The 17,307-nt window shown below is 44.1% G+C and overlaps 1 protein-coding gene across 1 annotated transcript in view; it reads left to right on the top strand.

The window, feature by feature from the left end:
• Positions 1-17,307, top strand: part of CSMD1 (CUB and Sushi multiple domains 1) — a 947,002-nt gene that overhangs the window by 655,323 nt on the left and 274,372 nt on the right. Inside the window, exons 13-15 of the mRNA XM_066622693.1 lie at positions 10,952-11,134; positions 11,900-12,226; positions 13,639-13,833. Of these exons, the coding sequence (XP_066478790.1) occupies positions 10,952-11,134; positions 11,900-12,226; positions 13,639-13,833 (705 nt within the window). The remainder of the gene's footprint in view (positions 1-10,951; positions 11,135-11,899; positions 12,227-13,638; positions 13,834-17,307) is intronic.

The following is a 17,307-nucleotide window of genomic DNA, read 5'->3' as shown; positions in this document are numbered from 1 at the left end:
TCTGGTTCTTCTAAATGGTATAGCCAAATTAAATCAAAAATCGAATCAATTGGTTTTTCATTGGATTTTTTAAGTTTCTATCCATTCCCTGAAGTTTATCAAAGGGTAAAGCAAAGAATGCTAGACACTGAGGCACAAAACCTCTTTGAACTTGCTTCTAGAATTTGCTCCCCTCTTAATTTCTCTATTCCGCTAAAGTATGGGCAAATGGCTCCTTATCTGAGTATTCTGATCAACCCCTCTGAACGTCGTGCAATCTCTTTGGCAAGATTCAATGTGTTTCCATCCAAGGTCACAGAAGGCAGATATAGGCAAATACCATATAAAGAACGCCTCTGCCCTTGTAATTTGGGAAATGTTGAATCAATCATACACATTCTTTTTTATTGTCCTCGGCACACTAGATCCCGCCACACTTACATGACTCCACTTCTCAGCAAAATGAATGGGCTTTCGGATGAGGCAAAACTGAAGTGTCTCCTAAATGACTGTTCACCAGATGTGCTAGAGGGAATTTCTAAATTTTTACTTTTGGTGATTTCCAAGCCTTCTTAATGTAATTTGTCAAAAATGTTGATATTCTATGTTGAACTGTAAATGTTTTATTAGTAATTTAGTATCTTAACTCCGTTTTTGATAAACGGGACTAGGACTAATTATGTTTGCTTTTATGATTTCTCTATCTATGCCTAATAAAGGTTTATTCATTCATTCATTCACTCTCAAGAAAGAAGACCCCCCCCTTCAGGCTGACAAGAAAAATGTGCTGAACGCTGTGGAAAACTGAACTGAGCCACATGTGCATGTTTACTTGTGAGCAGGTGATTTTGCCCTGGCTCTCATTGAAGGCCTGGTAAAGGGGAACTTAAGGCCACTAGAATGGTCATGATCCAATGAATGTGGAGTTTAAATGCTCCAAAAGGCAGTCCCTCCACTGTACTATAAACCAGGGATGGCCGACTTTTCTACTTTAGTACTCCTGGACCTTTAACAAATGTGCTGAAGAGGGAATTTTAACAGGTGCAGCTTGTCATCTCACAGCTGACAATCTGCACCTGCTGAAATTCCTTTCTCACAGTTGTTAAAGGGCAGGAGGTCTGGTCTAGAGAGTAGAGCCTCCCGTTTCCCTGAAGATAACATCGGAAGGTCGTCAGTTCAAGGCACCAGCACCGTCAATGGCGAGACCTTGAAGCAGCTGACAAGCCAAGCCGAGTTATTCTACCTGCTGTTTGGCCACCCTTCAAGTAAGAGATGAAGTAGCTGCTTGTCAGCCTGCGTGGAAGGAAACCGGAGGCCAGAATGTGATACCAGATAATAAAAGATCCATCTGAAATGTTGTGGTTCTTGAAAGACAGAGCCTTTCTTCAATTGTAAAAATCCCTACGGGGATTTAGAACAGCCTGCCTATGTAAACTGCCTTGAATTAAAGTCTGAGGAGAAATCTGACGACCAAGAGAGGTGGTATATAAATAGCTGTAATTATTATTATTATTATTATTATTATTATTATTATTATTATTAAAGGTTCAGGAACCCACAAGTTGAAAGGTTGGCTACCCCTGGTATAAAGAATAGAAACAGAGGCTTGAGGCGGCTGCTAAAGTGAAACTTCATTTTTTTAAAGTGTCATAAAACTAGGTGGGTCCTGATAGAATGTCATTGTAAAAAGTGGGTCCTGGTGCTAAATAGTTTGGGAACTACTGCCTTAGAAGAAATGGCACAAGAAAGAGGGGGAAAATATGGGGAGGGGAGAAGGGTTAAAAGGAGATTAGATGGGCTTCCTTGAGGAATCAGGAAAAGAAAGTGGAGTTTTTGGGTTGCAGAGAAGGAAGGAGAAGTGGGGAGAATATTATTATTATTATATTAACAGTATTTATATACCGCTTTTCAACTAAAAGTTCACAAAGCGGTTTACAGAGAAAAATCAAATAACTAAATGGCTCCCTGTCCCAAAAGGGCTCACAATCTAAAAAGATGCAAATGAATACCAGCAGACAGCCACTAGAACAGACAGTGCTGGGGTGAGGTGGGCCAGTTACTCTCCCCCTGCTAAAAAAAGGAGCACCCACTTGAAAAAGTGCCTCTTACCCAATTAGCAGGAGTGCCTCTTACCCAATTAGAATAGTGGGAAAGGAGGCTGCCATGGAAAAATGGTAGCTTTGGAAGCAGTTCTGTAGCCTGAACCTACAGGTTACAGGCAAGGGCTGACCCTAAGGACAGTTCATGAAAGCACCTCACCCACTTGGAGTGAGGGAACCTGCCTGTATTAACAGACGTGCTCTCTTAACCTTGGTGGACCAGCTAAGGCAGTTAGCTTGAGACTGATCTTGAAACTCCAACAAAAACCTACAAAAACAGAAAAATGACTTCACAAACACACCACACACAGAGAGAAGGAAAGCAAAAACACTAAGCGTGCTGTCAATGTGACTACATGCGGGATGAAGACGAGGCAAATAATGGGGGCTTGGTGGGTCTCTGGTGAGGCTATGTCGTGGAACCAAGGTTACCGTTCTGTTTCTGCAATTCTTGAGAGCATTGACTTTCAGAGGCTATGGCAGCAGGGACTGATCAACAACAACAACAACAACAGTATTTATATACTGCTTTTCAACCAAAAAGTTCACAAGCGGTTTACAGAGAAAAATCAAATAATGAATGGCTCCCTGTCCCAATAGGGCTCACAATCTAAAAATCACAAATCACAAATGTGTGATCACACAAATCTATTTGGGCAAAAGGAGTCTCAAAGACAGAAAGAGAATTATGAAGTAAGCCCTAAGCTTACAATGACGCAACAGCCTTGAAGGGAGCAGGACAAGGGAGCCGAATTGATTTCCTTGGAGGGAAGGGACACTTTGAGAGAGAGAGTCCAGAAGGCTAGCTGAGCAGCCTGCCCTGGCTCCACAGCTGGTGGTGTTCAGGGAAACCAAAGGAGGAAAGCCAGGAAGGAACTGGGTTTGCAGAGTGTTACTGATCACAAAAGACACAAAATATGCTGTTCCAACTGGATTTAGAGCTAGAAGTCTTCATTTATATTTGGGGACAGACGGACATAAAAACTCAATTTACTTTTAAAGGGTAAACAGGTCTTCATAACATTTGGAGTGTTAGGGTCAATGGATCAATTAAGGAAGATTAGTTTTTACATGGTCCAATTAAAACATGACCTTCCTGTTCAATGGCTTCTTGGCATCACTTTTGTAAATAGACATATTACTACTCTGTCCCTTGCTCCCTAGGCAGGCACTTAGCACCAAGTACACGCATTTAGATATGTATCTCCTGCAGCCCTTGAATTAAATGAAGTAAACAGAAATAAAATATTGATATTCCCTAGGGATACTGTCAAATTCGACTCCAGCCAGTATCCATGTAAGAACTGCAGGTACCAGCTCTGATGTAACCGTGTCAGGAATGGGAATATGCATGCCCCAAATTTATTGTTGAATACACTCCAAATTCCATAGTCTAGCACAGGGGTTTCCAAACCCTGGCCCGGGGGCCAGATGACGCCCATGGGAAGCCTCTGTCTGGCCCGTGGCCAACATCTTGTCCCCTGACAGCCTCTGGCCCACTCAACTGCACATGACCAGAATTGTGCTCTGGAGGGTGTTCTGAGGGCTAGAGAGATTGAATGAATGAGCCCATTCATTCGTTTACTCACTCATCTAAGTTCCATCTCTAATTTATTTAAATTTTATATTTAAATTTTTTTTCCGGCCCTCAGAACTATGCCAGATATTTGAGGTGGCCCTCTGGCCAAAAGGTTTGGAGACCCCTGGTCTAGCAGAAAAATGGAATTATTCCTACTTTTCCCCATTGCTTTAATTGGTTGTATGTTTAGTGTTTCATTGAATGTGGTTTTCCAACTACAAAGGAGTTGGGAACTACCTAAGTAGGTGCAGAGGCAGTGCTAAGGTAGTCACACTATCCCAAGGAGGCTGCCACTGAGGGGAACAGAAGGGGAGGTTTCTACCTTCTACCTGCAGTGCTGACCTCCGGGTGGTAAAGGGAGCCTGTGGATGCCTCCACAGTGCTTCCCAAGCCTCAGGAACTGTAAAAAAAAAAAAAAAAAGTGATCTGAATTCACTTCCGTTTTTCTATTGCAAACCCAGAAGTGGGTTCTGATTGCTTTTTTTAAAACAGTTTCTGAGGTTTGGGGAGTCCTGCGGAAGCATCTGCAGGGTTCCCCTCACCCCCCTACCAAGAGGTTGGCGCTGCTGGTGAAAGGTAGGAAGCCTCCCTTCAATTCCCTGCAGCAGCACAATCCTGGGGATCATGTCACTGCCTCAACTCCTTAAAAGGCGTATAAGCCAGTGGTTCCTAGGTTGGTGGGTTGTGACCCACCAGTTTGGGAACCACTGTTCTAGGATTAACAGGAAAGCTAGAATTCTTTAGTATGGTGAGTTTTCATTGTTCACTGTGTTTCCCTCTGTCAAAGCACAGCTCTGATCACTCAGGAATGCCCTGTCTCCTGTATCGTCTCTGAAGCTCCCCTGTTTTTATATGCAGGGATCTTTTTTGAAGTGGTTAAATTTTATTTTAAAATTAAGGGGAACCTAATTTAGAATAAGCCTATAAAGAATTGTTGAATTGTTTTGCTTTCAGGAATTGCATAGTAGGTGCTTTGTTTCTTTATCATTTAACTCCTTTCCAAGTTGCATTGACCAGCTGTGGTATTTAGCTTCCATTCCATAAACAGCTGTTCAATTGACGTTCTGACAGCAGTTGATTTGATATAACCCTTCCACCTGTTGCATGGTTTCTCAAGAGCAGCTTCTTTTGCACTGCTCTTTAGTTTTATTAGTGAACTGATTAAAGCTAGCTGCTCTTGTCCAAAGTGAAAAAAGCTGTTCCTCTTTATTGCAAAGCAAGCAATGTCTTGTTAACCACCCAATTAACAAACATTGTATTCTTGTTCAGATGTAGTTCTTTATGTTCCTATCATAGGAAAAAAAACCAATTGAGGCTACAGTCCTAACCAACTTGCCAGCCCTGAAGGAAGGGCAATGCAACTCCGAGGTAAGGGAACAAACATTCCCTTACCTTAACGAGGCCTCTGTGACTGCCTCCCAACTGCAGGATGCAGCACATGCCCCATTGGCACTGCTATGCCAGCACTGGAAAGTTGGTTAGGATTGCGCCCTAAAAGGTTGGTAAGTCTAGTTGCATTTGCTGCTAGAGATGCTTATAGGTCTGAGTGCACATATGTCCTTCTCAAGTTGACCACTGCTTCACTTGCATATAGTCCTGTTTATTTTTAATGTTATTAGGGCAGTGCAATGGTGTTTCCTAGGAAGATTGATTTCCTAATATGCCTTGTTCTGACATTTTCTGAACTGGGAGTTCATGGAACATTATATAGTAGAGATTTCTACATGTGAAGGGTAATGAGCTGCAATAAACAGGATGTTTGTGAAATTAGGACCTGCTGTGCAGGAAAGTGATTGAGAAGGCTGTGTCATTTGTGTGTACTAAATGATGCTTGTGAGTTTGCGAGAGCAGAGATTAGAGACTGCACACTCCATGGCAGCGAGACATGCAGGGCAATCAGGCAGTATTAGGAAATGTGAGAATTATTAGAAACCCAAAATGTGTTTTCAGTCTGTGTATGCTGCTTTCCTGAATGGATGCAAATATGTATAGGTTTTGTGTCAATACCATTCCAGTCATGTTGATTATAATGTATACTCCAAAAGAACAAGCAAGTTGTATTCTGTATAATCGCCATCACGCTCTGTTCTTACTAGAGGAAGGGTGTCTGTGACTCTTGGGTGCATTGTATATGCTTTGCAGAAATCTAGACATTTCTAAACAAAGACATTCAAAATGAATCTGAAAAAGGCATGAAAGGGTGAGACCTTTCCATATGCCTGGAGGCTCTGTACTCACCCAATTACATAATCAGGGTGTTCAGAGCAAGCTATAGCCCTTCCACAATGGATGCAGCACAGATGCAGCAGTCTGAGGTTTGGAAGCACTTGGATAATTTTTCTACATCAATTCAAGGCTTGGAAAAATGCCTTCCGAGCTTCCCCAGAGCACTTTCACTAGCCTCCAGACCCCAAACACTCTCCTCCTCTTTCCCATACTTACCTGTCAAGGATGGTGGAAATAGCAGCTGTGGGCAGAAGTTTGTACTCTCTATCACCCTGATGGACTGGATAGCAGTGTACTGGGGTGCAGAACCCAGAAGAATATTGCTCTGTAGTCTTATGAAAACGGATACTTCCACAATTCCCTGGTTTTTGTGCCCAGGGTGCTATTATCCAGAGTGCCAATGAAGAGTGAGGTGACAAACCTACTTTCTCTCCTTTTCTCTGCTGCTCCTGCTACCATTTGTCAGATAAAAAAAGAGTGTTGGGGGAGTGGAAGACAGCAATGGTGGGAGGGTGGAAGCTGGATCTTCTTCTCTACTTTGAATTTGATGCAGTCTGGTGAAGAGTGCAATGACTTTAAAGCTCACCACCACTTTCAGATGAGCTTCAATTAGTCCCCAAAATTATTCTGCAAACCTGTCTTGAGAGAACTTTGTTGGCAACTGTTACTCAAATATCTAGTACAGCTAGGAAAGTGGTAGGAAAATCATGCATTCTTGCGGCCATACGCAGCCTCATTCTGTATGCCTGATTAGCATCTTGAAGGTAGTTGTCACAACGAGAAGTGCTCTCCAAGGTCTGGTCTATTAGATTTCTTTTGCTGCTGTGCAGAGGTAAAAATGAAATTCTGAACTCCAGTTGTGCTCATAAATAATTTGGACGCAGCTAAACCTGAGCACGAAAAATAGTACTCTCATATTCTCTAAATGATAGGAGAGACACGAGTAACTGTAACATTTCACTTCTGCAGACACATATCAGGCATCTGTGGGATTCTAGTATTGTACAGTGTGCAGAGGAACAGAAAAGGAAAACTAAAATAACAGACATTATTTCTGTAAAACTTGAGCTGTCAAAGGTTGCATTCACTGCTTGTTCTGGATTTTTGAAAAACGTCAATTACGTAGTGTTGTTGGCTTCCATTTCACTATTGGCAGGAATAGCATTGGTCAAAATCAGGGGCGTCGAACATAAGGCCCGGGGGCTGGATGCGGCCCACGGAGGCTTTTTATCTGGCCCTCAGGCTGGTGGCGAGGTGTTACTGCTAAAAGGGCAGCCCCCACAAAAATTGGGCTCTCCCATATCTTGAAATATGTTAAAGATTAGCATGTTTTCTCTTCTGTCATTTGTAGTTAATGAATTCCTAAGTGAGAAAAAGTGTTTTTATTTTATGAGTTGTTTAATGACATCACTTCCTGCCTAAGGACATAACTTCTGGCCCTCAGCAGGCATCATGAATGCCATTCGGCCCTCGGTATGAAACAAGTTTGACACTACTGGTCTAAATGCTATGTAGTAACTGCAAGCCTTTTCCCTTAAAAAATATCGTTCATCAGTTAATTTACACAGAATACACATTTCCTTGTACTCCAGCAGAGGTGATCTGCATATGGAAGAAAACTTCTGTATAGAATCTAACCCATAGCTGGTGAGCAGTGGCTATGTTTGTTGAGTCTGTGGTAGTGTCAGGATTATGGCAATGGAATCGTGTAACTCAGTGTTTCTCAAACTGTGTGTCGAGAGCCACTATGTGGGTCATGAGTCAATTTCAGGTGGGTCTCCATTCATTTCAATATTTTATTTTTAATTTATTAGACTTGATGCTATCGTGGTGTGTGACTGCATTTGGGGAAATGTTACAGACCTGTACTTTTCACAAGCTACTATGTATATTCTTTTAATAATGATAGTAAATGGAACTTACTCCTGGGTAAGTGTGGGTAGGATTGCAGCCTGGGGTTGTTAAAAATTTTCCTGCTTGATGATGTCCCTTCTGGTCATGACATCACTTCTGGTGGGTTCTGACAGATTCTCATTCTAAAAGTGGGTCCTGGTGCTAAATGTGTGAGAACCACTAGTGTAACTCATTCATCACAGCATAAGCAAAGTGTTTCATAGGTATACAAGGTGATGCAGGAGTTCTGTACAGACAACGCATTTGGATGCATTCTACATGCAAAGGTAAGAGTTCAGAATCGTACCTGCTCTCCTTCAGCATACCTCATCCCCACTCGTATGAGACCTAATCCTGAGCAGTGCATGCTACCTTACGGTCAGCATGCACTGTCACAAACATGCCATAAGACACATTTGCGGCGAGAGTCGGTGGTAGGCCAGCGCTGGTCAGCACTGGGCTACTGCCAGGTGGCCATCGAAGTTCGGCGGTCGCATGGACAGCCAAGCAACAGAGAGGTAAGTGGGAGCGTGGGGGGAGGTGGGGAGGGTGCGTTCCTGGGGGAGGGAGTAGGGCAGGAGGGAGCCTCACCGCTCTACACGGAGGCTCTTGATTCTCTGCTGACCTTTTGGTTGGCAGTGAATTGAGTAGCCGCGTTGCAGGGCTCTTTACCCGGGGAAGGGGATGAAAGTCCCCTTCTTCTGAGGAGCTGCTGGCAGCTGTCTGGAGTGAGCAGGATGCGGCGGCAGCCATTTTCAGCACTGCTGCAGCACATGCCGTAAGGCATATTTGTGCCTCCTCAGGAGTTGGCTAGGCCGGCGAGCCGAGGCGCGTTGGCCTGCAGAGGCTGGAATAAGCCTCTGCGCCGACGGAGGTACCGAGGCTTGCGTTGGCCTGGCTGGGCCGGCACGAGGCTCTGAGGTAGGTGGGGAGAGGGCAGGAAAGAGGCGTTCCTGGGCAGAGGGAAGGTGGGCAGTGGGCAGCCCCATGGACGGGCAGGGAGTGGGAGGTGGGGCTGGCATCCCATGGTTTTGCCGAATCCCAACCCCCGTCCCGGGGAAAAAAGGAGCGGTTTCAAGCCGCTCCGCTCTTCTCTGACTTGTGCCACCTCAAGAGGTGGCGCAAGGCCCAGGAGACCGATAGGGAAAAGGGTGCCTTTCCCAGAGGTAAGGGGAAAAGTTTCCCCTTGCCTCTGGCTGAGCAGCTTTTGGTCCCTTTCCCTCACTGGATACAGCGCAAGCCTCCTGGCTTGCTTGTTCCGGCGGAGAGTAGGATTGCGCCCTACATTACTTATCTGTCCAGAGTCCAGATTGTTAATAATTGATGGCCCAGGTTGGTAGAATGCACGTCCCACTGGCATAAAGCACTTTACGGCTGTCACAAATGTGACACTGGAGTGCGCAGCCTGGCAGATGGCCAGTGACAAGGTCTGTGTGAAGTTGGACCAAGGATGCCCACTAATGTAGGTTAGGCTGCACAGGGCTCAGGTAGAAAGAATGGGGAGGGAGATATGGCAGGATGGAATGTAGACCAGAACTGGGAAGAGGGTTAGGAGGCAGCAACACCAGCCAAATCCTTCCTGGGCCTGATCTGCCTTTATGGTTTATGTGAAATAAATTATCCAGTATCACTGGCACAGGTCCAAGTTGACCCATGGCAGAAGCTGGAGCACATTATGCAGCCTGTGCCACCAGCAACAGAAACTGGGAAGGATGCTATGCTAGGTTGAATTGGGACACTTGTTCTCCGATTACTCTGAAAAGCAATGTACTATCCAGATTATAAAGCTTGTTTTAGATATACAGTTTTGTCTATTTCCTATTTTAATGCTTAGTGTCAGACAGAAGCCTTTAATTTAGAGAAACTTTCCGGTTTTGAATCTATTGCCCTATGTGCATAGTATTTTTTTTTCTTTGCTCCTAAAGTTATGTATTATTCTTCAATACTGCCACAATTCATCCCTTGAAAGGAAGACATCATGATGGTGAAGGACTTTGATTAAATTCAGTTATGTATGATCATCTTATCCTAGTTTGTGGGGGAGTTTAATCTTGTCATTCTATTTACAGTGAGAAGGTAATAAGCCCCCAAAGATGGTAAATATTGCTAGTTTACAAACATGATAAAAAAGGTCTCTTTGCCTGAACCGCCAAACAGAATACATGAAAGCTGGAAACAACTGAATAGGATTTATGTTAATATTCTTTGCAAACCAGAGGAAGCCTATGTTAAATCTGAACTGGAGAACTTTGTAGCGTATTCTCAAACTTTATAAAGTTCACACAGTCCTAATCACTTAGATCAAAAGATGCCTAAGATTGAATGAGTACAGAAAATAATCCTAAAGGGGATGAAGTCTGTATTTCAGTTTAAATAGGTTAGCAAAACAACAGACTGCCTTTTTATGCTAGCTGTAACTGTAATTCAGAAATCAAATTCCACCTGAGACAAGCTCAGTACAAGTCTTATTATAGGAAGAAAATATGTTTTATTAAACTGCTGCTTTTCAGGAAGTAAGCCTAGTTCAAATATAATCTGAACCAGTCAGATACAAATCCCAGACTAGGCATAACATTTACTGTGTAACCCTGTATAACACCATTTCCCAGCTGGGCAACCCAACCCTAATGAATGTTCCAGTGCAGTCTCTGCTTCATCTAGGAAATAGAGACTGCAGGAAGTCTCCCCTTCCCCTGGGGTAACCCCCAGCAGTGACTGGGTGACTCAGGCTTGCACAGGCAAAATTGCTGCCACAAGTCCAAGCAGCCCTGCGTAACCAATTATGAGTTATATATTTGTCTGTTATATATAATGGACTATTATAACCTCCTTTTCCTGGTTCTGTAATGAATATCCCTATTATGTGCTTGTGTTCTCTGGATAACACAACACTGATATGAATGATGTGAGTTAGTTGGAGAATCCATGATATCCTCCAAGATACTGGTGGATAATTCTGATGAGTGGAGAAGAATGTCTTTATCAACAGTAGTGGAGTGCTCTTACAATGGCTGAAGTTTTTAAAAACAAAAGAATATAAAGCTTAATTTGATACAGGGCTGTACCCTGGAACATACTTTTAGCATCATGGCAAGAAATGATGAAGCAACACTTTGGAGTAGATGCAGAGTGACTATTTTAACTCTCCAGATCTACCACTTTTTTCCCCCCCCAGAAATAGAGAAAGGTGGCTGTGGTGATCCTGGAATTCCGGCCTATGGAAAGCGGACTGGTAACAGTTTTCTGCATGGGGATGCACTTACTTTTGAGTGTCAAGCAGCATTTGAACTTGTAGGAGAGAGAATGATCACATGCCAACAGAATAACCAGTGGTCTGGCAATAAACCCAGCTGTGTTTGTAAGTTCTGATTTGTTATCAATGAATTGATTGCCACCTGTTATTTTTCATGACCTTTCCAAATGGCATGCAGTACATCATGTTTAAATACATCAGTACTGACAGGACTTGGAATATCTCTTTGACTTCATGGGATATTGTCTATTTCTACTGTATCTTTAGCATTCCATTTGTCACATATTCTGTTAATTTCATTAAAACATCTTCATTAAGATAAGCCTGAAGGCACAGATATGCCTTATAGAGCATGTGTGTTGAGGTTTAGAGCAAGAAGAAAATACTTCATAATAGTCTTTTGCAACATAATGACGTTGCTTTTATTATTAAGTAATTTAGGAATTGGCATATTATAACAGGCTACATAAGGTGAAAGATTATACATGCCATGATGTAAATCTTTGAGATGAACATTTAGTAGCTCTGGATACCAGCGCATAGATACACATCACAAGTTGTTCTGCTCTTATGATCACAATAAAGTGCAGTCTTAAAAGCAGATTTCCTATTCTTGTTGCTGCTAATTTGATAGTTATATAACTTATAGTTGGATGGAGAGTCATCGAAAGAGCAATAAATGCCAACTCCTGCCCATATATGTGGACAGGTCTGTCCTTTCCACAGTCCCACCGGCCCGGGACATCACAATGGATGACAATATTTCATGTGAACGTATATATTTTGCAGGAGATGTTTTCAATTTTTTAACAGTTTTTTTTTAAATTTTCTACTGTGGTGTTCAAAGTGCTTCACTTTCTCTTTTTATAGTCTCTTGTTTCTTCAACTTCACAACACCTTCTGGGATTATTCTTTCGCCAAATTACCCTGAGGAGTATGGAAACAACATGAATTGTGTGTGGCTGATTATTTCAGAACCAGGGAGCAGAATACATCTTATTTTCAATGACTTTGATGTGGAGCCCCAGTTTGACTACTTGACTGTGAAGGATGATGGGATTTCTGACTTACCAGCTCTTGGCACTTTTTCCGGCAATGATGTGCCTTCTCAAATAGCTAGTAATGGACACATAGTACGACTTGAATTTCAGTCTGATCACTCTACGACTGGAAGAGGCTTCAATATAACATACACTAGTAAGTATTCATGTTATGTACTTTATGATAAACATACTGGGTAGAATGCTGCCAAATGCCATGACATCCCAATTCCTATTCATTTCAGGAAGAGAATAAAATAAGTGCTCAACAGCCCAATCCTGTTCCGGATTGGATTGTCAGGGAGAGGGATTTACAACAGTGGAAGAGGCTTTCACTATCATAAAATAGTTGCTGACAGAGTGCACAGCACTCCATCAGCAGCCATTTTGGGAGAGCTGCTACAATAGGTGGCAGTTCTCCCTGTCCGACACCAGAACCCTCTGTGGCTATTGGAGCAGGTAAGGCGGTGGCGCGGGCAGGGAGGAGTGAAACTGAACAGGGAGGGGAAGAAACAGGGTGGGTAGAGAAGAGGAACAGGGGGAAAGGAGGCTGCAGGAGGAGGTGGATTTGGCAGCAAAGGTGTGCGCTGTATCCTATCCCCTCTGTCAGCCACCACCGTGTCCCATTTCTTTCCTTGGTCTTGCTTTAGTTACAGAGCTGGTGCGGGTCCAAGGGGACCCATTTCAGAGCAGGTCCAAGGGGACCCTTCGCCTACCCATGGAGGGGTAGGGGGATCAAAATATCCTTTCCCTCCAAAGCCTCCAAATCTGCCCCCCTCCCAATTCATTGCGCTCCTTTTCAGTGGGGCTGCACCAGTGGGGATGGGAGAAGATAGTATTGCACTCTAACATACTGACAGAGTGCACTTGGACATAAAAGTTCTTACCTCTGGCTGGCTCAGGCCCATCATTTAAAATTAAGTAGCAGCCTAATCCAGGGATTTTCAAACTAGGGCGTGGCCTAGCCTGTGGGCCCTGACCTCTTTGTCCTTAAGGGGCGGGGGCAGCCAGGAGGCAGGGAGGAGACTCAGAAGGCTCAGGGGGCTGCAGGGGCTTGGGTGCATCTACCAGAGCCTCCTGAGGCCTCCCGGGGGTGCGGGGAACCCTGCACAACTGTCTGCAGGGCTCCCCGATGCTTTAGAAGTGCAAGTGGAGCAATCGCACTCCTGCTAAACCGGAAGTGGAGCACGATCACTCCACTTTCACTTTTGAAGCATCAGGGAGCCCTGCAGAGGGTCGTGCAGGGCTCCCTGCACCCCCGAGGGGCTGCAGGAGGCTCTTTTAAGTGCACCCAAGCCCCTGCAAGCCCCCTGAGCAGCAGCATGATCCTCGGGATTGCGCTGCTGCCTTCCCCCTGCCCCCGCAAGGACTTACAGCAGTTTTCAAACTCCCTGAGAGTTTGAAAACCGCTGGCCTAATCCTATCCTAGCAGTGTGTTGGCATACTGTGAGATCTGTCATTGCAGGAGTCAGTCTGCTGGTCTGCACAGCACTGCTGCTGGTGCAGGGGCTGGAATTATATCTATGAACAATTGGTTGAATTGCTTGTTCCTTTGTTTTTAAAACTTAGCATTTGGTCAGAATGAGTGCCATGACCCAGGAATTCCCATCAATGGAAGACGCTTTGGTGACCGATTCCTCCTAGGAAGTTCTGTCTCTTTTCACTGTGATGATGGCTTTGTGAAGACACAGGGCTCAGAGACCATAACTTGTATTATGCAGGATGGAAATGTTGTGTGGAGCTCAACTGTGCCACGCTGTGAAGGTAAGGATTCACTTTTTGCACACGTTTTGTTTGTATATTTGTATTGTTTATGGGTTGCCACTACTATAGCTTTTAATAAATTACTACACTACTACATTTAAAAAAAATTTTAGTTGCATATTATTCATTCATTTATTTCATTTATATGTCAATCACTATACGTACTTAGTATTTGTATAATGTTTTCAGGAGCTTCACAGGCATTGCAGTCACCTCTGCTATAAAACTCTAAAGTAGCTAAATAGTGTTATCCCTGTATTGCACTCAGGAAGGCTGAATCTGTGAGAGATCCGTTTTTCTGTGGCCATACACTGAATATGTGGCAGAGGCAAGATTTGTCCCTGACTCACAGTTCAGTCTCTTAACCACTACAGTATGCCAGCTCAATCAGCCTTTGGAACACAGCTTCAAATTTTCCAATTTCTGCATGGAGCTTCAAAATTTGGCATCACAATTAGCATTCCACTATGGACTATAGCAGTGTTCCTCAACCAGTAGTACGGGTACCACCAGTGGTAGTTGAGGTGGTGTATGGTGGTACTCCCGGGACCCCTGGACACCTGCCACCCTTTAGCAAAACCCAGAAAATGACAAAATGAACAGTGATAGGAGGCTCCAAAGCAAGCTTTTTCAAGCTTGAAAAAGTCCCCCCCATCCAGCCCGAGTCTGTTATTGGTATTTGTTGTGTCACATCTGGCCTCTCAATCCAAAAGTAACTGACAATCCTGTCATTGCCGATTACTTCTGATCGTACTTTGAATAAGTGGACCATGTGAAGTGGTAAGTGGAGGACAAACATTGAGCAATGCTGGACTAGAGTGGGTAGAATAAAATTGGAATAAACAAGTACAGGCGAGTGCCACTTAACAACCATTTGCTTAACAACAGACCACATTAATGACAGTGGTCAAAGCACAATAAAGATAATCTGCTACCACCTGAATAGTTTGGTGTCATCTGCAGACTTGGCCCCCTTGCTATAAGCCTCAATTCCAGTTCTTTGCTGAACAAGTTAAGGACTAGTCCAAATACAGATCTTTGGAGGTCTCCCCCTCTTACTTATCTACACTGTGAATATTCCCTATTTATTCTTACTTTCTGCTTCCTGTTCTTTAACCATTTACCAGACTGTAGGGGAACCTATCATCTTACTCTCTTTTAACTTCACTTTTTTCCCCTTGTGACAGTCAGTCCAACTATCCCCCTGGCAGATTTCCTGCTTCTGATTTATTTAAAGTTTTTATTGTTTGCCATTATGTTTTCAGCCATGCTCTCCCTATGTTCTTTCTTTTTCACATCCCTTATTGTCAGCTTCCGTCTCTTTTGCTATAAATGGTTCCCCTCATTTGGGCAGACCTTCTGATTTCTGTTGGAAACTTTTTAGAGCTTCCATGACTCCATGTGAATCATGCTGGCATCCTTTGGACTGGTGCCCTTCTGACCTAGTGGTATACATTCTTGTTGAGCTTCTATTATTGTGGTTTTAAATAGCCTCCATGCGCTCTGAAGAGATTTGACCTTCTTGACTTTCCCTTTGAACTTCCTTTTTACTCTTCCCCTAATTTTTGCGAAGCACCCTTATTTGAAGTCAAATATGTCTATGTTGGAGATCCTTGGATCTTTCCAATTTATATACGAGTATTGAACCGGATTGCACTTTGGTCACTCTAGGTTAACAACTCTTACATCTCACACTAAGTCCTGGGTGCCAAATGAGATTATATCTAGGGTCACCTGCCCTCTAGTCAGGTTTAAGACCAGCTGTTCTTCTAAATAACAGCTGCACAGTTATTTAATGTATCTAGAAATTTATTTCTTTGTCAAGGACTGAAAATATACCCAGGCCCAATCCTATCCAGCTTTACAGCACTGGTGCAGCTGCAATACAGCGCCTAGGCAACAAAGCAAATGTTTCTTTACCTTGTGGAGGCTTCCATAACTACTGTCCTACCACAGGATGCAGCGCACACCCCATTGGCATGGCTATACCAGGGTTGGAAAGTTGGATAGGATTTGGCCCCCAGTCTATGTAAGGGTTATTAAAGTACCGTATTTTTCGCTCCATAAGACGCACCTGATCATAAGACGCACCTAGTTTTTAGAGGAGAAAAACAAGGAAAAAAATATTCTGAACCAAATAGTGTAATAAAATATTTAATAAACTATAACAGAACAACATTTGAACCATGTAAAGTGAACAGCAGTCAACAGTGGCATTAAGAACCATTATCACTACCATTAACAAATGGAGAGACTTAAAGGTTTGAGCACTCTAGTTTTCTGGAAACACCAAGAACTCATCATCGCTAGAGTCAGAATTTATGAAGCTCACAAAAGCAGGTGCACACAAATAGGGGACCACATTATCTTTCTGCTACAATGATGTTCTGCCAAATTCCAATCCACTGGGCCTTGTGCCCGCTTAAGGCTGATCAGTCCCCCTTGTGCAACTCACCAGTGCAGCAAGCAAAAATGAGTCCAGTTTCAGTCCACAGATGCCAAGTAAATCAGTCCCATCATTCAGAGTTACCAAATCAGAGTCCAGAGCCAATAAGCCAAATTACAGTCCAAGGTCAGGTTCCAGGTAGGTCAGTTAAATCCATCAGGGTATCCAAGTCCAGTCACAATCCACAGTCAGATTCCAAATTCAATAAACCCAGTCAGTCTCCTCTCCAACCTGCACTCCTTCAAAACCCACAAACCCTTTCTGCCTCTGGTACTCCTTATATCCCTGAGGGCCCTATTGCCTTCCAGTGGCTTTAGCTGTGCAGCACACTCTGCTGGATGCCCAGGCCTTACCCTTAAAGGGGCCACTGCTGACACCACATCTACCTCCTCACCAGATCTTCCTGGATTCCAATACAAGGGGGGCGGGGAGCAGATCTCTATACAGACCAGTGCAAAAACAGGGGAAAGGTGTGGGGAAGGGAAGATCTTTGTATAGGCATCACAGCAAGACCAGTGCAAAACCCCTTGCACACAGAACCAACAGATGGACGTGGGGGGGGGGGTGCAGATCTCCATACATACCAGTGCAAAAGCAGGGGAAAAGTGTGGGGGAGGTAAGATCTCTGTATAGGCATCACAGCAAGACCAGTGCAAAACCCCTTGCACACAGAACCAACAGGTGGAAGTGGGGGGGGGGGTGCAGATCTCCATACATACCAGTGCAAAAGCAGGGGAAAGGTAAGTCAGCCCCAGTAGAGCCAATGGGGCTCACTCCCAGGGATGAGTGGACGGGAGAAAAGCCTGCCAGTGCCTCCTCTCCCAGGGAGGAGCCCGTCTCAGTCCCTGGGCTCCCTGGACTCACTCCCTAGGCTCGCTCCCTGGGCTCACAAGCCTGCCAGGGGCTCACTCCTAGGGATGCGTGGACAGGAGAGAAGCCCGCGATTGACTCATTTCGCCTGGAGATGGACTGGTAGCTCGAGGGTCGACGTAATGAGCACCCCTGCTCTAGGGGCTTGCTCAGCAAGA

Source organism: Tiliqua scincoides, chromosome 1 (assembly GCF_035046505.1).
Source record: "Tiliqua scincoides isolate rTilSci1 chromosome 1, rTilSci1.hap2, whole genome shotgun sequence".
Classification (NCBI taxonomy): Eukaryota; Metazoa; Chordata; class Lepidosauria; order Squamata; family Scincidae; genus Tiliqua; species Tiliqua scincoides.
Note: the sequence above shows the minus strand (reverse complement) of the source record. Positions and strands in the feature narration are given on the sequence as shown.